General features: G+C 36.5%; 1 protein-coding gene across 1 annotated transcript; it reads left to right on the plus strand.

Annotated features, from left to right (window-relative positions):
- The first annotated feature begins 4,163 nt into the window (after nt 1-4,163).
- LOC5567825 lies at nt 4,164-12,791 on the plus strand. The gene is made up of 2 exons (XM_001657681.2): nt 4,164-4,307; nt 11,525-12,791. The coding sequence occupies exon 2, from the start codon at nt 11,533-11,535 to the stop codon at nt 12,700-12,702; it is 1,170 nt and encodes a 389-aa protein (XP_001657731.1). The 5' UTR covers nt 4,164-4,307; nt 11,525-11,532; the 3' UTR covers nt 12,703-12,791.
- The last annotated feature ends 10,854 nt before the right edge of the window (nt 12,792-23,645 follow it).

The following is a 23,645-nucleotide window of genomic DNA, read 5'->3' on the forward strand; positions in this document are numbered from 1 at the left end:
GTTGTCAAAATAATATGGTTTGACGTTTCGATTTGTTTTTCTTTTTATTAATCGAGGGGTGTCCCGATGCGGCGATTGGAAGATGAAATTGAATGACACGACAAAACTTTCCATCCGCAACATGTTGCGTGTTGCGTGCACGCCAATGGGCGGTATCCCAAGTAACAATGGAGCATTATATCATTGCATATATAATGCAGCTGCATTGCCGTAAGCCTACCATTAAAGTAGTTTAAAAGTGGAAAAGGGCATTTTTACAGTTAAATTAATGCAAGAAGAACGATGAAGCAATGAAGCAACTTATAAAGTAATATTAATGCACCAGTACAATTTATTAAGTGATGTTAGTGCATTGATACATTTGTAATGTAGGGTTAACACTTTATTGCTAGACAGCTCTTGAAATTTGTTGAATAAAAGCAATGTTGCATCAATGTTGTTGATATGCAATAGAATACGTGCAATGTTATAATGCTTGTGGTTACTTGGGATGAATCCAGCTTTTTAAAAGCGCTAATGGCTGTCGCAAATGTATTTAACGGACCCAAGCCAAACGTCAAATCAACTGATCCCTACCAGAAAGAGATCCTTCTTGCGGCAGCCATTATCGCTCGTAAAAAGCTGGATAAAATGTAATAAAGTTGAGTTTACTACATTCTCGGTTGTAAACGCTACATGTGGAACACGAATGGAACATGTTTGTGTCATTTTCCTTTGGGCTCATTCATTTATTTCATAACGCTGAAATTGGCCATATTGGACACCCACCCACCCCCTTATAACGCTTTTTGTATGACTATCATTCAGTTTTTGTATGGGCCGTAACATCGTTAGGACATCCACCCACCCCCTCCAGCGTTATGAAATTTGTGAATGGGCCCTTTCTACACCTTTCGAACGTACTACAAACAACGCGTTGCTATGAATAAATGTAGCATTTAAGGTGAAACATCTCAGAATCCAAAGATGGCCGGCACAATGGCCGACTTGTGCCCCTACTCACGATTTCAAAGGCACAAAACTGGAGAAATAGTTGGCAAACGTTTCTGATCTTCTTATTTTAAGCTTTCTGCTAGTGCACAAAGCCAAAATAATAAGTGCACGGTTGTTGGATGCTTTCTTTGCGAGATTTGTGCCTTTGAAGTTTTAGTGCAATCTTAAGAGTTGATTCAAAACTGTTTCACATGGTTTCACCCTAAAGCTACTAATAGTTGGTTTCAGAGGTTGCTACACATGCTTTGAGATTAAGGAATTAAATGGTATAATTTACTTTTGAGTGAAAAACATTGGAAAACGATATGAGTTTTGATATTTCGGAAGGTTTTTTGAGTTTTGCTTAGGAATTCTGATGTTACGAAAATATTCACCCCGCCAATTATGAGATTCCGGTAAGATTATCGGCCGTAGCAATTTGTAATATTCGTGTGAATTATGGCATTACGATAAATCTGTTATTGTCTATGAATTTTGGAATGTCGGTAGGAGTTCAGATATTTATAAAGTAATTCTGACTTTTATGTGTGAATAGGGTCCTAAAGCCCTGTCCCAATTTTAGTGCCAAATGCTTAAGTTTAAGCCAAGAACACATGTTTACTCAATTTTCTAATGTTTTCCGTTGGTTTGAGCCCAAAAAACATTTTTTGAGATTTTGTCACATCCTTTGGCTTAAACTCAAATTTTGGGTGTATTTTGTTTTCCGTGTCCCTTACGAAATGCCAGATAGGAACAACCCCAGTGGTCGAACTCAAACCCCTGTGGTGTTTATGTCGACTAAGCGAACGTCAAACATGATCAAAAGTGTCAAGTTTCATTTATGGACCAAATTTTTAAACTAAAGTTTGAAAACATGATATAGCCATTATTTGAGCCGGAAAAGTTGTCAAAGTTGTTACAGTAACATGCTCTTTCGTGTTCTTACATAAAAACAAGATTTCATTAAAAATTTTAGGACCCAATTGTGACACGTCAGATTCTCAGATTGGTAAATATTTTCGAGATTCCAATGTGATTTTTGGTGAAATCGTGAAAGTGAACGCTGGTGTATTAGGGGAGATTCTCATTGAACTCTAACGACTACCATCGGAGTCACTACAATTCCCATAAAAATCTCTACATTCTAGAAATTCCAAGGACTATCAGTAACCCCACCGAAATAACGAGAATATCACAGAAGCACTTAAAATTTCCGGAATTCAACATGCTGTTAAGAAAACACACGGGAAGCCTCAAAATTCTTCCGCCATTTCACCAGAATTTCAGTACTGATGCTAAGAAACATGTGATTCCTAGTTTGATAGCTGTAATCTCAAGATCTCGTCATAGATTTTAAGCTAACATTCAAAAATTCGCCAAACACTGGCTTTGGCGAAGACCGAGAATAACCCAGAAATTTCTTTCCATCATCATAAAATTATACACACAAAGAGAATACCGGCTAATCGCAAAATTACACTACAATTCTTGTCAAATTCATGAATTTGTGCAAATTGTCGCATAATCGATTAGATTAATTTTAAACGTCTCTCAGAATAGATTTTTTTTCTTAATGCGCAGCATCAGTCACTGCTACAGTGGAGATTCGCTCGTTGGGGGTCCGCTACATGGAATGACTCAATGGTTGGATAAAATCCAACTAAAAAGCACTCGAATTTCGGAAGAAGATCTCAAACTAACTTTGACGTCTGACTACCGTCGCATTGAAATCTCCATATATAGAACAAATGTATATGTGCGTTTCGTGACGATTTGCATTCCAGATGCGTTAGTCTGGAGCATTTTCACCAGCTGTCAGTCGTTCCCACTAACGGGTCGGATTCGTTAGATGGAAGGCAATCGTGTTCCAACCAGCGAATCCCCGCTGTACCCGTAAGGCTGTTCGAAAGCAGTACGTACTGCATGTTCGAAAGGCTTTCTATTCATAGCAAAAGTGTAGTAAACTTTGTGGATTTTGTTTTTGTGTAGATGCTACATGTAGAAAATTTAAACGCATTTTATTCATACCACGCAATGAGAATCGCCCAACGTCCGATATTTGGCTATTGACCAACTTTGCCACGTCCCAACTCGATTCTCAATAGTGCGCATGATACACATGGCGGAGGGCATAGATGCGCACTATAGCGAAGTGAGTTGCGACGCTGCGAAGTTAGTCAAAAATCGAACTTCGCACGTTGGTGAACCCAATTTTCGACGCAAAGCAGTATACTAAGGTGTGGAAGAAGAAGCAATGGCTATGAACAGTGAAACCTCCATGAGTCGATATTGAAGGGACCATCGACTCATGGAAACATCGAGTCATGAAACAGCAATCCTTTGGAAAGCTGATTCTAGGGACTATCATAGTAACCATGAAATTTTGTTTTTAGTATGGTTCCATGAGTCGATATCGAGTCATGGAACATCGACTCATGGAAGTATCACTGTATTAGTAAAGAGAAAAAAAAAAACGTAAACAAAAATACCTACATCGCTAATACACACGGCATGATATATAATAAGTGACAAAGAATAATGTTGCACTTTTTATACCTATTGAATTAGATCCAAACCAGAAATATTTCTTTTTCACAAGTACAACAAAATACTTGCTCTTGATGCTCAACTTGGCCTTCGATTTGATTGTCGATGCTCATGGTAGTTCATTCTCTATATAGGCGTTTATGTGTGAAACCTGGACCGAGCGGGAATCGAACCCAGACACCTTCAGCATGGCTTTGCTTTGTAGCCGCAGGCTCTAATCACTCGGCTAAGGAAGGCCCGATACGCATATAGGAAATTATTACAATTTTTGCAGTGTGGACTTTGCCTCAATCCTGTCGCCCAGATTGAAAAAGGAAATAAAATATTTTCCCTGTTTTTAAATATATGCGGTAAACGAAATTTATAAACAGAAAATTTGGGTTTGGAGTCAGTTTAGAACGAAAAATCTGAAAATAAAGTGATCTCAAGACCACTAAAAACCCAAGAGAATTGTTGCAGCAGACCACGAATTGCATTGACCACGCTGCGCCCTTATTTTATATAAATATTTATCGACATTTTCAGATAATCGCATTACGTGGATTTATCTTGCAGAGCACAATAAATAACATGCTTGAAACTATTGACCGATTACGAATAATCCAAACAAAAAATCGATGCACCCCTCGTCTTGATGTCCTGCGCTGAAAGTCAAAACGCGCATCTCTCGGAAGTGAAAAGAGCGACGGTAAACATTCTGCCGCAGAAGGCAAATTTTGCCCCCAAAATAGTGAATTTCAGTAAAATTTGCGTTGGCTGATCACAGTTAGACAACGAAGTTCAATCGGGTAAGTTGGAATCCATGGAATAAGCACACATTTTGGTAATTTTGATGGATATTTAGTCGACAAACTAAACTCCCGAATGTCAACCAATCTGACAATACTTTGGCTGTGCGGTGTAATGTCTTCACAGACAATCAGACCTCAAACAGAGAAAATCGCCGGAAGCATTTACATGTAAACTCAGAGTTGCTTGTATGTCAGTAACAATTTGAAATGTTTCATCTAAATGTTATATTGTATTACGACTTATGGCCGATTTCTTCACCCCCGCTTAGGTCTTAAACCTAATTTAAACTTAGTATCTTAGTATGGGGTAAACGTGGTTTACGGCTTAAGCGAAGGTGAAGAAATCGAACCTTATGGGAAGTATGCACTTCAACAGAAAAGTACAAACAGAAATTTTTACTTTTCTTGAGCGGAACATCATACTTATAAGCTATAGCTTTGGAACACACGTTTTTTTAAATGTTAGAACATTACAACTGTCATTTTGAAAGACGACAATAAATTATAGAAACCTCCGTTTTTCGCTTATTTTCATATCTCGGACTTACACTGCCCACATGTCCCATTTATATAGGAAATCCCATATAATATGGGACTATTATGCGAGTAGGGATATGTAGTTTATATCTGGTTCTCTTTCATTCTGCTGTGAATTTTTACACTAACTGTAATTTCGACTGGGTTGAAGCTTAGCGATGTTAGCGATGCTTAAACCCAGTCGAATTGACAAATAGCATAAAAATTTCCTGCCGAATGAAGGAGAGGTAGATAGAATATAGTCCTCAATGGATCATCAAAATAATCAAAACGGCCGTTATGGAAAGCATAGATAGCGCCACCGTAGCCTTGTGTGTTTGACAGAACAACAATGCTGTCACAATTTCAAATCCCATATACAGTGGCTCCTTTGTTTTGATGCGGTGAGCACTGACAAAAACTACCTTCTATGATCCATTACTATAATTTAGTATTTTTATGACTTCCCGTGTATCTGAGTGTAATTATTTTTGATCGGAACATTAACTGCTGTTGTAGCGTGTTCAATGGATTATGGATGGAGCATAAATTTAGACGATTTTAACGTCATTATTACCACGCGTGTGTCGATGTTAATGATATTATCACAGACAAACAGACGTCACACTCTCATCGTGTCCATCGACCACATTTTTAACGATCGATTCAAATATATGGTAGGTGGCCAATCCACCATCCGCAGCGCTCGCATCGTTTTTGTTCGTGTTTGACGGTTACACACTAGCGCCACCTGTTGGCCAATCGGCCAAACACTGCGATTTTAGCATTGGGCGTACATGTTCTTGCGACTATGATTTTGATCGCGATTTGTTTTAAGTGTTACGTCTGTTTGTCTGTGATATTATGTTAATGATGTTAATAATATTATAATCATTATCCTCTGCTGCTGAGCTTAGTGTTCTTAGCGTAATTTCACAGTTCTAGCGTAACATTTGAAAAGGGCCTATCTGCAAAACGTAAACATTGAGAAATTCTCAATTGAAGATTCCGTACCATATTTATAATTCCTATTTTAAACCCATTCGCATTTTTACTAGTTTCATACCTGTGTTCGACACCCATTAAAGTCTGTTGCGTGGCCCATTATGTTTCTAATCTCAAATAACACAACAACTCGTAAAAATTGTTGAATTCAAACATCATCGGCAGATAGGCCCTATTATGAATCTTCAAACCAGTTAGGCCCTTTCAGTTAGGCCCTTTGATTGAACATGGTTTCAGTTAGGCCCTTTTACAATTTGCTAATTTTATTGATTTTTGAATTGGTTTGCATAAACCTTGAACAAAATTTAGCGATTATGTGAAAAAACACTATAAAATAGCTAAATATTGGAAATTTTCGGTTGAAGATTCAGTACCATATTGATTATTCCTATTTCAAACCCATTCGCTTTTTACTAGTTTCATACTTGGGGAAGATCCAAAAATGACGTCCATCGTTTTTCGGGATTTCTAGAACCCTTCTACCCCCTCTGTCACGCTTTTTCCAATACCCAATCCATGCACTGTCACATTTTCGTACATCCCCCCATTGGAGGAGGCCCCAATCTATGGACGTCATTTTCGGATAACCCCTTGTGTTCGACACTTATAATGGTCTATTACGTGGCTCACAACGATTTGAATTTGAAATAGCACAACAACTTGTAAAAATAGTTCAATTCAAACATCATCCGCAGATAGGCCCTTTAACGAATTTTCAAACCAGTTAGGCCCTTTTTGAATTTGCTAATTTTATTGATTATTGAAGTGATTTGCATAATTCTTCGACAACATTGAATGATTATGTGAGAAAACAACACAATATCATACAAGCTAAATATTGGAAACTATTCTATACAAAATCAGCAACATATTGATTATTGATATTTCAAACCCATTCACTTTTTTTTACTAGTTTTATACTTGTGTTAGACACTCATTATGGTTTATTACGTGGCCCAGAACGTTAGTAATCTCAAATAGCATAACACGCAGAGAATTATCAGGTATTCAAAACAATAAATGTTTTTGTTGTTTTTGACAAAAACATTCAATTTGAAGTGATTAAACAAATTGTGTTGAAACAACAATGATTTTTATTAAAACAAAACAAAAATATTTTTGAATTTTCTGACAGCATTTCAATAAAATTAATTTTTAAATCAACAAAAACAAACTTCATTTTAAATTAAAGATTTGTTTGTTCCAGTTACTTATATTTTTGATTCTGACAAGTTCAAATCAGTGTGATAAAGAGCTCATCTGCCATTTTGTTTTAAGCTGTAAACGGTGAAGTAGTGAAAATGTTATTTTTTTGAAGTACTTGATGTGAAGAAATATCTAAAACCAGAATCATTGGTAAGTTGAGACATTTCTTTTCTAAAACTTCGAATTTAATTATATATTTTTACTATTGCAGTAAACACCTACACGAAACATTAAAATTTAATCTCCCATCTGAAGGCAATCGAACTGATGAGTCCCCTCCCGTCGCTTGCGAAGCGGAATCCTTTAAATAATCAAATGTTTGAATAGTGACGCAGGTATATATGGCTATTTTTAATCTACATTACCCTTTAAAAATATCACACATGAAAATGTAATAAATTATTTTTTCCAAAGCAAATGTTGTTTTAATTTATGTCAAATAAAGGCTGAATAAAATGTGAGTATCATGGCGTCAATAAAAAGGTGTATTTGTTTCAAATAAAAATATCATTAAAACAAAAAACAACATGACTTTGTTTCAATAACGAATAGTTTCATTTTAATGCAGCAATATTGTTGTTTCAATAAAATACACTGTGAAAACAAAAAATATTATTTTTTGGACCGCATCGCACCCAGCTGTCAAACTCAACAATAAAATTTGTTATTTCAAATGACTAGTAGTTATTAAAATAATAAAAAGCAATTATAAGCCGGCAAATAATTCAGAAATATTGTTGTAATGATTCAGAATATATTTGATATCAAAATTGTTTTCTCTGCGTGAACGACTCGTGAAAATGGTTGCATTCAAATATCATCAGCAGTTAGGCCCTTCAATGAATCTTCAAACCAGTTAGGCCCTTTCAGTTAGGCCCTTCGATTGGACATGGTTTTAGTTAGGCCCTCCAGTTAGGCCCTTTTATTAAACATAGTTCCAGTTAGGCCCTTTTGGAATTTGTTAATTTTATTGCTTATTGAAGTGATTTTCATAGTTTTTAAATAAAATAAAGCGAGAGAAAAACAATGTAATAGCTAAATGTTGGATATTCTCGGTTGAAGGTTCAGTACCTTATTGATTATATCTATTTCAAACCCATTCACTTTTTTACTTGTTTTATACTTGAGGGCCTTCCTTAGCCGAGCAGTTTAAGTCCGCGGCTACAAAGCAAAGCCATTCTGATAGTATCTGAGTTCCATTCCCGGTCGGTCCAGGTTTTTTTTTTTGTAATGGAAATTTCCTTTACTTTCCTGAATATAGAGTACCTTCGTACTTGTCACACGATATATGAATGCGAAAATGGCAACTTGTCAAAGAAAGCTCTCAGTTTATAACTGTGAAAGTACTCATTGAACACAAAGCTTAGAAGCAGGCTCTGTCCCAGTGAGGACGTAATGCCAAGAAGATGTATAAGAAGAATTCTTGCAGGGCTGTTACAAAAACAAACGAATTTGTTTTTGTGAAAATCGCGACTTTGGAACTCGATCCACAACTAGAGGCAACAAATAAAAATTAACAAACAAAAATTAAGGTACCGCGGGGTAAGTGGGTAAATGGGGTAAGTGAAAACAATTGATATATTTTACTGAATATGTGAATTAACGTTTTAAACTCATGCGTAAACCTTTGAGGGCATTCAGAACATTACGATAGGTAAGAGATTTGTGAGATTTTTCAGCCATTTTTGCATAATAGAGCGAAACATTGTTAACCTGTCAACTGTTACTCCGTAACAAGTTGGCGGCGTACAATCTTATTTTAATATTTTCAGTGGAAAAAAGTTGCGGAAAATAATTTCCTGTACCACTTCTTAGTTGTCCTCTGTGACAGTTTCAAACTGCAATAAAAAAAAGTTTTAGAATTAATTCGACGTAGACATAAAAATAACTAAATTTAAACACCGTCAATTTTCTTATCAGGTGGGGCAAGTGAAAAGTTTATCATTAGATATTGAATTTGAGTTTTCGTACTTAAGTAGCCATAAGTAAACATGGTTCGCAATTATCATAGAAAAACATAACGTGCTGATAATTCAAGAAATACTATACTCAAGCGTTAAAAGCTATTAGAAATCATGGAACTTCTCTAAAAGATGTTGCCAAACATTACAATATTAATATGTCTTCTTCGGGCAGCTAATTAAAAGGAAGACGTTGACTGAAAAGTTGCAATATTAGATAACACACGGAAATCTCGTGGAATGTCTATGTAAGCTAGTTCAAAATATAAAAATGGGGTATAGGTCTATCCACATAAAAAAATTCTAAATACGTTATTGAAGCATTCCGTTTGATTTCTCCCGAAGAGTTATCCGACGTCATATTCACTTTCTCAAAAACAAATAACGAGCGGTGGAAATTCTACAGCGCAGAAATGCAATTGCTGTCCTATAATGTAAGAACTAACATTGGAAATGTTGCAGTTATAATGTTGACGAATCATTTCAACTAACATAACTGAACAAAAGAAAATTCAAGTGAAAAGAATAACATTTTCTTTGTTTACATGTTACTTATGTCATTGTTCATTGGGAAGCCTTAACAAATGTTAAAGCCAACAGAAATCGTGAATATAACTGTTTATTTTTGAAATTATTGTTTAAAACGGTAAACTTTTCACTTGCCCCACTTTTGGGGCAAGTGAAAAGTAAGAAGACGTTTTTCAAAAACTTTTTCTGTATTTTTTTCTTCAATTTTTCATAAAAATTAATTTCAGCATGCTGCTTATATTTGGTGGGAGTCAAGCTAAAAAATATACACGACCTCATTTGTTTCAATTTAAAGTCTCTAGAATTTGAAGAATCTCAACTATGCGAATTCCATTACCCACTTGCCCCACGGTACCTTATTCAAAATTTTTAATGTAGGATAGGTGTACCAGTTATGGACATAGTGGTTCCCTATTTCGCCATATGTGATTACTTTAATGTCTTCAAAATTTGAAAATGTTTGTTCGTTGTAGTAGTTAGATTTAATATATATCTTGATGTAAAAACATTCAAAAAGATTTAAAATGTGAAAGTTATTCAAATTTTACACGTGGCCAAATAGGGAACCACTATGGCCATAACTGGTACACTTTCCTAATTGATTTTTTTTCAGGATAAAAAATCAGTTTTTCAACTAACTTCGCATTAAGATTATGATAAAACTAGTAAAAAAGAGAATGGGCTTGAAATAGGAATCAATATAGTACTAAATCTTCAATAAAGAATTTTTATTAATCAATGTTGATTTTCTCACATACCTAATCGACTGATTTTGATCTAAAACTTAGAAAATCACTTCAATAATCATTAAAATTAACAAATTACAAAAGGGCCTAACTGGAACTAAGTTTAATAAAAAGGCCTAACTGGAGGGGTCTAACTGAAACCATGTTCAATCAAAGGGCCTAACTGAAAGGGCCTAACTGGTTTGCAGACTCGTAAAAGGGCGTATCTGCTGATGATGTTTGAATTCAACCATTTTCACGAGTTGTTTTGTTATTCAAGATTTAAAACGTTATGGGCCACCTAGTAGACTATTATGAGTGTCGAACACAAGTATAAAACTGGTAAATAGGAGAAAGGGTTTGAAATATGAATAATCAATATAGTACTGAATCTTCAATAAAGAATTTTCAATATTCAATGTTGATTTTCTCACATAATCGATTGATTTTGTTCTAAAACTTTGAAAATCTATTCAATAATCAATAAAATTCACAAATTCCAAAAGGGCCTAACTGGAACTATGTTAAATAAGAGGGCCTAACTGGAGGGGCCTAACTGAAACCATGTTCAATTAAAGGGCCTAATTGAAAGGGCCTAACTGGTTTGAAGACTCGTAAAAGGGCCTATCTGCCGATGATGTTTGAATTCAACATTTTTTACTAGTTTTTATGTTATGTTAGATTTGAAACGTTACGTGGCCCAGTAATAGACTATGAGTGTCGAACAAAAGTTTAAAACTATTAGATAGCAATGAGTTTAAAATAGTAACAATCAATATGTTACAGAATCTTCAATCGAGCATTTCTCAATTTTTACGTTATGCTGATCGCTATACAAGGGCTAAATATTGACAAATATGGAGGAAAATTAAAAACGCACGGAAGGGCCAATCTGATTTTGATGGAAATTTTCAGTTAGGCCCTTTTATGACCAGTTAGGCCCTCTTAGTTTTATCATTTTCAGATAGGCCCTTTTAAATTTGAATAAAATTACCATTAATAATGCATTTTGCATGCCCGTAAGAGTATGTAGGAGTAATCTACATAAAAAATGATACGAATAATGAATAATCAAGTTTGTTTACATTTTGCAGTTAGGTCCTTTTCAAATGTTACGCTAGAGTTATTATAGAGAAATTTCTTAGTCCATGTTGTCTTGTTGAATTTGAGTAAAACCGATATCAATATTTGAAAAATCATGCATCAATAGCGAAAAACCGCTTTCAAACTTTGAAACGTTGGCCAGTAAACTAAAATTTTTAAATATTTTTAGGATTCGCAATGGAAGAAACGTTCGAGGATATTATTTATGAACAGAACAAAGAGGAGATCGTTGAAAGCACTTTGGAAGTCGAGCAGGATGCTGTTGAAGAGAACGATCCTGGGAGGGCCAGATTCACAAACGAATTTTCGGTCTGTAAAATGTTGTATCGACAGCAACAGGTTGGAAATACGATAGATATGACCACGGTTATAAGCTCTAATTCGTACGATGAATTTGTCGACAACGTTTATGAATTAGTACAGCCGTTCGTAAAACGAGAGGTTGAGTTTGACGAGCAAAACCAACCGTTCTGGGCGGAACATGAGTTTCCCACCAAGGAAGATCTGCCCAGATATGTCGTTTTCAAGGATAAGGTTCGCAAACGAATCTACCGTTTGGGAGAAATTAGCGAAAACATGCTTAACCGGTGGCAAAAGCGAGATATTACACTCCAATTGTATATATATTCGAATAACATCGATTCGCGAGCCGCCTGGGATTTATTTCGGCAAGTGCTACTAGGCGAAGACACCAATGAGGACGGCACCAAAAACGTCATCACCCCGCAAAGGCTCGAAGAGCATAGGCTCCAGTCCATCGAAAAAAGACTGCAGAAAATCCACCGGTCTCACCTGAGACCCAATACAGATGACGCCTACACGTTGTGGGCTCAGTCGATAATGAAACAATCCGTCAAGAAACACAGAAATCTTTGCTTAAGTGGACCCCCAAAGAAACTGCTGGATCATTTTACGTTCCTAAGAAACAGCAGCGTCCGGACACGAAAGAGCATATGGGGACCGGCCCGGCGAGGTCACACCGCCGATGGGTACGGCTTCGAAGAGGAAGTTCAGGCACTTCGCCAAACAGTGATCCAGATCAAGGACCTGGTGGAAATGTTGGACAGGAGGGTGGAATTGCTGGAGGAAAAGTGCCACGGGTTCAGGCAAACGCGGGAAGGAGTTCCGGTCAAGAGGGGAAGGTACGACAGCGACGGCAGCGAGAACGAGGACGAAGACCAGGACGGGTCAGAGATGGGGGAGCAAACAGAAGAACCGGCGATCGATGTGGCGTCGATGGTGCAGGTGGATCTTGAGCAGTCGGGAGGGGGAAGCGGATTTCCGGATCCGCTGTTTCCGGTGGATTGTGTAAAGGAGGAAAACGAGGAGGTGGAATCTGATGGATAGGTTTAGTTAGATTTAATGGTGAGTAATATAATTCACATGCTTTAAATAGTAAGATAATCCTACGTTAATAATAGAACTAGAGTTTATGATTTCTGGATGACAACCGTTTTCTAGTCATAAACCTGCCGTTTCTTTGAAATATTTCGACAGACATTAGCGTATAAACAGGGGAATTCAATAACAGGACTGGTAACAATTGAGTATCTTAAAAATATGAACTTCAGATTACACACGTCTGAAAAAAGAGTTTTACAAGGTACCGAAAAGAGAATAATTAGGAATTAAGGAAGGCACAGATACCAAACATTTAAGGATTCAAAAATCACTATAAGAGTAAATTTATGAATTCCGAGGACTCGTCTGGTTAATATTCAACATTTTTAGGTATTTTTAAATAAAATCCTTAACAACCTTCTTGAGAAACAATCTTTTAAGAGAATGATAAAATTCCCGCAAAAATCTCGGAAGAAGCTTCTGAATCCTTGAGAAAATCTAGGAGGATTCCCTCGATAATTTGCCGGAATAGATATTGGAAAAATCACCAAACTATTCCCTGGATAGGGTAAGTTGTTGTTGTTGTTGTTTGTGAGGGACTTTAACCCGAAGGTCATTCGTCCCTATATAGGGTAAGAAAGGGCAAGATGGGTCATGGGGCAAGAAAGATCATAGCCATTTTGGAACACAATTTATATTTTTTTGGTAACATGAATAATTTTAACATATGACAAGCATGATCGACGTAATACAGTCGAATTTCTTTCGTTGCACTATCTTTAAGTGGGCTACGTTCTAATTGGGCTCCCGTTAGTTGGGCTATACTGCCGTGAATCGCAAGTCAGTCCCATCTGCATTTTCGTCAAAATTTAGTTCAGTTCAGTTTTCAACATATCTTCCAATGCTCTTTCAGCTGCCCTAATGAGATAATAGGATTTGTTCGGAAAAAGTAGGAAAAAACAGCAAGTCAAATTGTCCCATAATGAAAAGTAACCGCATATCAGTTCCACTATAGATTTTCGCACGTGTAACAGAAAAATGAACCGTGTTCTGATCATTTTTTTTATTTTTCTCAGAAAGATATCGTAGCGAAAAGCAAACTGTGAAAGTTTCATTAAGATTTGAACATGTTTAAATCCTGTGGATTTTTTTTAATTTTCGTATGAAAAACGAGGTTGGAAACTTCACACCCCATTTTCTCAATGCCTACTTTTTACAGATGGGACTGACTTGCGATTCACGGCAGTTTAGGTCCCATAACAACCGTGCAAAATTTCAGCTCGATCGGATAAACTATATTTTAGCGCCAGCCGTTCAAAGTTTGTACGGGATTTACTATGGGAAAACTTACTTTTGCAAAGAAAAATCGCCAGAGAGGTCGCCCATTGTCCTCTATAAAAATTCCGAACACAGGCACGATGAACAATATTGCCGAAGACCGCGAAGCAATTCGATGTTTGTGAAAAAAGTTATTAAACATAGACTACTCGGAAATTGTGCAAGTCATGTCTTGAATGACGTAGCGCCATTAAAAGTAAGTAAGTGGGTTCGTTTTTGGATTTTTTTTTGTTTTTGCGCGTTTTGCTCGGCAATGTAAGTGTTGGAGAAAAAATATGTCCCTGGCTATTTGTTGTTCAGCTCAAGATGGATTATCAGATGGTGCACACTTAAAATAAATCGCAGTATCCTGTGAAAGAAACCACCGAATTTAAACTGTAAACAACAAACATAAGGTACCGTGGGGCAAGTGGGTAATGGAATTCGCATAGTTGAGATTCTTCAAATTCTGGAGACTTTAAATTGAAACAAATAAGGTCGTGTATATTTGTTAGCTTGACTCCCACCAAATATAAGCAGCATGCTGAAATAGATTTTAATGAAAATTTGAAGAAAAAAATACAGAAAAAGTTTTTGAAAAATGTCGTTTTACTTTTCACTTCACCCAAAAGTGGGGCAAGTGAAAAGTTTACCGTTTTGAACAATAAAGTCAAAAACAAACAGTTATATTCACGATTTCTATTAGCTTTAACATTTGTTAAGGTTTCCCAATGAACAATAACATAAGTAACAAGTAAACAAAGAAAATGTTATTCTTTTCACTTGAACTTTCTTCTGTTCAGTTATGTTAGTTGAAATGATTCGACAACATTATCACTGCAACATTTCCAATGTCAGTTCTTGCATTATAGGACAGCAATTGCATTTCTGCTCTGTAGAATTTCCACCGCTCGTTATTTGTTTTTGAGAAAGTCGGATATGACGTCGGATAACTCTTCGGGAGAAATCAAACGGAATCCTTCAATAACGTATTTAGAATCTTTTTTATGTGGGAAGACCTATACCCCATTTTTATGTTTTGAACTAGCTTTACACAGACATTCCACGAGATTTCCGTGTGTTCTCTAATATTGCAACTTTTCAGTCAACGTCTTCCTTTTAATTGGCTGCCCGAAGTAGACATATTAATATTGTAATGTTTGGCAACATCTTTTTGAGAAGTTCCATAATTTCTAATAGCTTTTAACGCTTGAGTATAGGGTTTCTTGAATTATCAGCACGTTATGTTTTTCTATGATAATTGCGAACCATGTTTACTTATGGCTGCTTAAAGAGAAAACACAAATTGAATCTCTAATGATAAACTTTTCACTTACCCCACCTGATAAGAAAATTGACGGTGTTTAAATTTAGTTATTTTTAGGTCTACGTCGAATTAATTCTAAAACTTTTTTTATTGCAGTTTGAAACTGTCACAGAGGACAACTAAGAAGTGGCGCAGGAAATTATTTTCTGCAACTTTTTTCCACTGAAAATATTAAAATAAGATTATACGCCGCCAACTTGTTACGGAGTAACAGTTGACAGGTAAACAATTTTTCGCTCTATTATGCAATAATGGCTAAAAAATCTCAGAAATCTCTTACCTATCGTAATGTTCTCAATGGCCTCAAAGGTTTGCGCATGAGTTTAAAACGTTAATTCACATATTCAGAAAAATATATCAATTGTTTTCACTTACCCCATTTACCCACTTGCCCCGCGGTACCTTACAGATTTTCCTGTGAAATCTACTATTTTACCGACAAAATCCGTGAAATCGGCTGTTTTACCGGATAAAATCTGTGAAACAAACATTTTTACTGTAACCCTGTGAAATACTAACGAACAGTTCGCAGCATTATTTTCACCGAACTTCTGTGAAATCGTGTGACAGCCGCTCTGGCTGGCATGAGCTTCCTTTTTTCAGTTCTTGCACACCACTATCAAGCAGTGAAAGCTGGCTTAGTACTTGCTATTACAACTGGTCCCTACCGATCGGTCGGGAGTTCGATTCCCAGTCGAACCATTTTCTTGTTCTTCTTAAGGTGAAGATGAATCGAAGCCAAACCTCAAATTTTCAAGAGCACAAATCTGAAGAACGAAACATCCGCTTGAGCTGAAAACTTAATCGATTGGTCATTAGCTGATGGTGACCAATCGATTAACTTTTCAGCTCAAACTGGTGTTCGGTTCTTCAGATTTGTGCTCTTGAAAATTTGAAGCTTGGCTTCGATTTATCTTCACCTTAATGATTTTGTTCAATGATTTTACAGATTGTTCAGTGATTTTTCACCGAACCTTCAGCCACAGAGAAACAGATGTAACACTTAGAACAAATCGCGATAAAAATCATAGTCGCGAAAACATGTACGCCCAATGCTAAAACCACTGTAGGTGTCCGATGGACCAACAGGTGGCGGTAGTGTGTAAACGTTAAAAACGAACAAAAACGACGCGAGCGCTGCGGGTGGTCGATTGACCACCTACCATATATTCGAATCGATCGTTAAAAATTTGGTCGATGGATAGCAGTGAGAGTGTGACGTCTGTTTGTCTGTGCTTCAGCTGTTGAGATTACGGTGAAATACAAAAGTGTTGACATATTTTGTGTTCAGTCATTGTTCGGAATCGGTACAGAAATACTATTTTCTCGTAGCAGCCTTTTAGTGGTCAGCTCAAACTGGAAAATATATTGATTTTAATAAGTTCCTAACAAATTATCCCAAACTTACAAGAAATAGTTTTCTTCTCCTCTTGCGATTCTTCTCTATACAATTGCGATAACTTCCAGCGCTAATCCTATTTATAAGATATTACGTTAACCAAAGGAAATATTCTAACTTTATTTTTAATTTCACTTACGATCGATTCAATTTGTGATTTTCCCAACTAGCTTTTGGATGACCGTTTTGTTCTCCTTTAACGAATCCCAACAATCGTGCAACTGTAGCCTGTGCGGATCAAATTCATATTGATTTTATGACAACTTACCACTTCACTTGTGCTAGCTCTCCGTCACTTATTTGCACTTAGAATAGCGGTTTTTAGCCGCGAAATCACGATTTTGTTGGTATACTTATAATTATTTTCACCTGCTGATTTCAGAATGTAAATATGAATTTGGTTTTGTTTTTATTTACATCCATTCATACATTCCTTCGCTGTCGTTGAATTGGTGCGTATATTGCCTATTCAATTTCTCACTTTCACTTCTCATTCTTATGCTGAGCTTGGGGTAGAGTTCGACGCCGTCAACACTCCCCAGCCCGTAACTCCGGTAGCCGATTACCGGGTATTCCGGAATTACCTTCAGTCATATCTCACCTCCAGCGCCGCCAGGTTGGCCGCTGCGGAATACACCTCTACTGGTTCGTACTTCCGCCTTTCGTATCTTCCCATCTCTCGCTAATACCACTTTCTCGACAACTCCTTGGATCCAGCATTTCCTATTCTGCCCATCTATTACAAACACGAGGTCACCGCCATTCAGCGGCCTCCGCTCTTCGCACCATTTCGTACGGCGATTGATCCCCGGCAGGTATTCTTTATACCACCGTTGCCACATTTTGTCCGCCAAATACTGTGAACGTCGGTAAACATCCCGCAACGTTTCTCCCAGCTGAAATGGTCCATCCACCTACAGGTCTTCTGCAACGACCACCCCACGCAAAAATTGATTTGGGGTTTTCGCCTCCTGATCATCTGACTCCTGCGACATGTAGGTGAGAAGACGAGTGTTTATCATGTCCTCTGCCTCGACAAGGGTCGTTTGCAGCACTTTGTCTGTAAACTTCCGCCCGTCGCCGAACGCCTTCAACGCCTCCTTCACAGATCTCACCATCCTTTCCCAGATACCGCCCATATGGAGGGTCCCGGGTGGATTGAAATTCCACCTTGTCGTGGAACACACGCCGGCTTCGGCGCACTACTCATCTACCTGCTTCATACTTCTATCGATTTCTTTGCTGGCCCCTATAAAGTTCGTACCGTTATCCGAGAAAAACTCTTGCGGCATCCCACGTTTGCACACAAAGCGACGAATCGCCATCAGACACGACTGCGTGGATAGGCTGTGTACCACTTCAAGGTGGACTGCTCGAATTGCTAAACAGGAAACAGGTGAACAGCGCCACCCACCGTTTCTCGCTTTGGCGGCCGGCTGTTACCGTCACTGGTCCGAGGTAATCTACCCCAACCGCACTGAAAGGGCGCAGACTCGGTGTTATCCGCTGCAAAGAAGCCATCAGCGTTACTTGCGATAAACAACGATGGACTCACACACAATCGTTTACTGCAGCATTATTGCATTATTGCACTGCAGCTGTGATTCGCACGAACCTTTTCCACCGATTGGTAACTCCCACACAGAAAAAAATATTTAAATTTAAACGGCATGTAAACAATGACATTTGTGAATTCACATGGCTTGAATTGAGAACTTAATTGAAAATTGAGTTTAAATCAATGCACATAAGAGCTTGAAAAGCCATACGATTTTACATATTTATCAACATTATTTTACTGCAAAGAGTATTTTTCAATCAATTTTGAAAAATAAATCATAAACAGAATTTTAAATTAATAGAGACACAAATTTCAATCAACATTAAAATTTACATGAGCGTTCTTTGAGAACAAAACTAATATGGCCGACTTGTTGTTTTGGTTTATGAACGCCGCTGGCTCAGTATTCTAAAATGTTCAGTTTTTCACGGATACGCGAGTGACCACATTGAAATTAACACTGGCATATGCAGGTAAGTACTGTTTCTACAATTGACGTCGTTCGTGATCATTGGCGTAGGAACAGGGGGGACAGCCCCCCACCCCCAGAGTCATCCAGGCCCCCTCCAGAATTTTGGATGATAATATATATAAAAATGAAAAAAAAAAAATTTACATAATTCTAAAGTTAAGAAAAATCTTCTGAATCAATTGACAAATATTTTTCAGAAGTAACGTTCTTTTATTCTGTTAAACAGTAGTGGAAAAACCTCGTTTGTCGTACACAGCATCAGTGTGACGGTTCTGTCACCGTGCGACCATCGAAAGATTAATGGTCGGCTGTCGCTCGACAATTCTGTTGCAAAAAATAATGTGATACTAAAGACTGTCAGTATCCAGGAAATGCGGTTCCTTAAATTCGAATTTTTGGTACAGTACACACAATTCTAATTAAAATGTCTTAGCATAGAGCAGCATATTAACTGCAATATGATTTCCTATGTTCTTGGAGGGTGTCCTGAATAATTACTACTTGGAGGTTCCATACAATAATTACAACTCGTATAAAATTAATACAGCTCGACAAAATTAATAGATATTGAAGCTAGACAAAATTAATTGATATTGATAGCCAGAGCGGTAAACGCGCAGCTATTCAGCATGACCATGCTGAGGGTCGTGGGTTCGAATCCCGCTGGTCGAGGATCTTTTCGTAAAGGAAATTTTCTCGATTCCCAGGGCATAGAGTATCTTCGTACGTGCCACACGATATACACATGCAAAATTGGTCAATCGGCAAAGAAAGCTCTCAGTTAAAAACTGTGGAAGTGCTCATAAGAACACTAATCTGAAAAGCAGGCTTTGTCCCAGTTGGGACGTAACGCCAGAAAGAAGAAGATATTGAAGCTGTCGGCAAATAAATAAATAGGTAAAATTACTAAAGGAACTCCTTAGACATAATATAGATGGAATTATTGACGAAAACCAAGGCCTTATTCATAACACATCTCTTCAAGGAATTCCAACCTGGTTAGGGCTTCTAAGAAAAGTTAAGAAAATCGGCCATAGTTTTTTATTTCAGAACATATTCTTTCTTTGTTTTCGCTTCAATTTTTTTTTAAATAATTTCTTAAATTGAATTTAAATCGCTTAAGTTCTGTACTACGTTTTACCTAGAAAAAAAAGTGCAGTCCTTAGAATTTTAATTTAATCAAATTCGTTAAGGTATATCAAAGAGTCTTTAAACCTTTTGCTACAAATCTCTTAGAATCTCTTAGAAATTATCAAATACTGTTGTGAGATTTGTACATGTTCTAGTTGATCCCGAAATGTGTTCCCGAATTTAATTAAAAGAATACTTAACCTTTCAAAAGTTCAAACTTTGCCTTAGCAATTTTTCCAAAAAAAAAAACATTGATTCTGTCAAATTTCTTTATAAAGTTTTACCAAAAAAATTGGTGGTAGGTCATTTGGCATAAAGCCGTTTGGCATAAAGTCGTTTGGCATAATGGTCATTTGGCATAAAGTCGTTTGGCATAATGGTTGTTTGGCATAACGGTCGTTTGGCATAATAGTCGTTTGGCATAATAAGTCTGAAACCAAGAATTTCTCAATTTTCGTTCGTACGTTTCTATTCAATCATTCTGATGACACAAGGCTTGTTTTGGAGTCAATTGATACAAAATGGCACTCTTTTCAACAATCATTCGCTCTTCAATAAATTTAAACACATTAGGAGAGTTATTGCCAATATTATTTTATTATTTATCCAGAAATTACCTTTTTTCATATATTAATTCTTCTTTTGAGCTTCGCTATTGGAACAAATTTTTGTACTGAAGATTTTTATATATTTAGCACAAATTTACCCTTCTATTAATTGTTCTATTTTTTTCCCTAAATATGATGTAACCATTATTATAGGTATGAAAACTGTTGATTTTAAATTTCAATAAATTTCTCCTTCTTTTATGCATAGGCTGTTCTTTGGAGCTATATTTTTTAAGTATTTTTGTATAGAACTGACAAAAGGGCGGCAATCGATAACATTGATCTGCTCAAATTATCAGCGAAAAGAGAAATCGATTACTGCAGTTACTTTGATGGGTTGTGCTACTTTTCCCCGAATGTCGTTTCCCCGAATGCCATTTCCCGAATATCCCGTTTCCTCGACTAGCCCACTCCCCCGGAAAATTTTATGCTCCCATAATTGTCGTTACTATATACATTTCAGGGGGGTGAACGAACTGACCATCTAATATGCGCCCTTCTTTATTTAATTGGCGGTTCTTTCGAGTTTTACCGTCTTCAGCATTTTTGCCAACATGTGTATAGCCGAGAATGACAGAATACTTCCTTCTTTTGACTGTTTATCATTCTTCCCCGTCAACACTTTTCGGGGGAACCAGTCAGTGCCGCAATATTTTTTGGTGTCAAATCTTGTATTGGTTTAATTGTAAATTTTGCCTTCTTTTAAAAATAGGCTGTTCTTTTTTTAATACTGTTATAAATTTTATTATTTAGTAAAGCTAATTGTGAACCATTTTTATTATCAATTCTTGCCAGATGTGTTGTTAGAATGATAATTATTTCGGAACCTGCCAATATTCAATATATACTTTTTTTGGGGCAAACACGTGATCTCCTTACAAGATATGCTGGAAAATATATTAATTCAATCACAAATTTTCCCTTTTCTCGATAATAGACGGTGTTTTTGATGTACACTTCCAAGATTAGAATTTATATTGAACCGTTGAAAAGTTTTGCCACAAATATTTTCTTTTAAAGATGTGTTGTTCATTTGAGCTGTGCTGTGAAAAGATTTTTTTTTTTGCGTTAGAGTCTGAAACATTTTAAACGAAAAATAATCTGCTCTCGTATAAAGGCTATTTTTGCATTAAGACGCATTAATAGATCTTTTGATTAGAGCTTTTGATACTTTGCAAAAAAAATCATTCTTTTATCAAGTAATTTTCAGCGAGTGTTACGTCCAAACTGGGACAGAGCTTGATATGCAGCGAAAAAAATCCACACGCTTGATCCGTGTGTTTAAAATTATGGATCAATTCATGAACGTCTATGTCGATTTGTTGTGATTTTCTTACAAACTTCGTGTGTATTACACATTCAATTCTTTAGTTTTGCTTCATGGACTGATTCATCAATCGACAACATGAATTTCATAGTTTTCCACTTAAGTTCCTAAAGCTTTCAATTTCAAATTCGTATGCATCAGCCTATGGGTGCTATGGATCATCACCCAACACGGATTCAGTGTGTTTAACTTATGGTTATCTTGTGTCATGATCATCATGTTCAAGTTGGTCGATTTGAAATCGATGAGCTTGCTGTCGATTTCCATGTTCCAAATTTTTAAATTATTAGTGATCAACCCATAGTGAACTTAATTGCGGATGGACCTCGTGTCGAACGACAGTCATCATCATGTTACAAAGAGAAGAAGGAAATTCTGAAACTGAAAGTGTTAGAGGAAAACTTGCGGATTCGTTTTTCTTTCTATTAGTGAAGATGTCCGAGTGAATATGAGGAGTTCATTTTAATTTTCTATAAATAAAATGCATTACTTCCAGCGTTGGATATAATGTATGGTGTTAGAGAAAAATCGTATTCCACTAACAGATTTTCCTAGCTTTCAGCTTCGAATAAAATGAAATATGCTGATCCCGGGCTTCACAAATTATGGATTTGCGGCGCCTCGCTTGTTGCTGACTCACTTGTTTGAAAAAAAAAAAAAAAAAAAAAAAACATTAAAGTGAGCTTGCGACAAGCAGAGGAGCCTCGAATCCATATTTTGGGGAGCAAGATTTCTTCTATCAAATTTCTTCTTTCAGTTTCATGACATTCATGTTCTATCACACATGACTATCTAAAGCCACTACATTTCGAATTCAATAAGCAAATCAGTTGGTTTTCAAGATTTAATATTTAGACATTCATGTTTGTTTCTCATGACAACCTAATGTTGATACAAATGTTATTATTCCGTGAAGTCAATGACGAAATCCATATGGCTACCACACTTAAGTCATGTGGTTTTCCTCATTGCGCAAATCTATAAGTAAAACACACGACCTTGGCGTGTAGATTTTTCTCAGTGTATGAGCGTTCCCTTGATGAATAACTGCGAACTTTCCTTGCCAATTTACTGTTTTCAAATATGTAGTTTTATTTAGTAATGCTCTATAATGTCACAACATTTTTTGAAATTCTTAGCTCGGATAATCTCTGAACGAACACCACGCTTGTTTAGAACCTACCAAATTTTTTTGCTGTGGGCTCGGTGGTGTTGTTCTCGGTAAAAGCTTAAAAAATGCCGATATTTATTTCAAGTCAATCATTATGCCAAACGGCCATTATGCCAAATGACCATTATGCCAAACGACTTTATGCCAAACGGCTTTATGCCAAACGACCTTATGCCAAACGACTTTATGCCAAACGGGGTATAATCAAAAAAATTATTGAAAACTTTATCGCGAAGTTCATCAAAAGTTCTTTAGAAATATTTTCAAAATACATTCTCCTTTGCTTTTTTTCTGTAAATTTTTCTTCAAATCCCTGTATTATATAGAAATTATCATCAAAAAGTATTTTTGGAATGCCTTTCGGCTTCGAATTTTCACAGGAAAGAAACAGTTAAAATAACAACTGGGCAGGGATTAATTTAACAAATTCATTAAGAAGTTTATAAAGATCTTCCATAAAACATTACTTTAGAAACACTTTTATAAATTCTGCAAAAAAATCCATATTCTGGAATTGAATTTTGGTGCAATTGTAAGACAGGCTTTTTGGCGGAATTGTGCATCCAGAAGTCGAAGAAGGGATTCTGCTAGGTTTCAAAAATATTTTCTAAAGAAGATTCTGATGAAGCTTCTAGA

This window comes from Aedes aegypti, chromosome 3 (genome assembly GCF_002204515.2).
Source record: "Aedes aegypti strain LVP_AGWG chromosome 3, AaegL5.0 Primary Assembly, whole genome shotgun sequence".
NCBI lineage: Eukaryota > Metazoa > Arthropoda > Insecta > Diptera > Culicidae > Aedes > Aedes aegypti.

What these genes read in the sequence shown, in the direction of transcription:
- LOC5567825 (XM_001657681.2), top strand. Translation starts at nt 11,533, where the DNA reads ATGGAAGAAACGTTCGAGGATATTATTTATGAACAGAACAAAGAGGAG.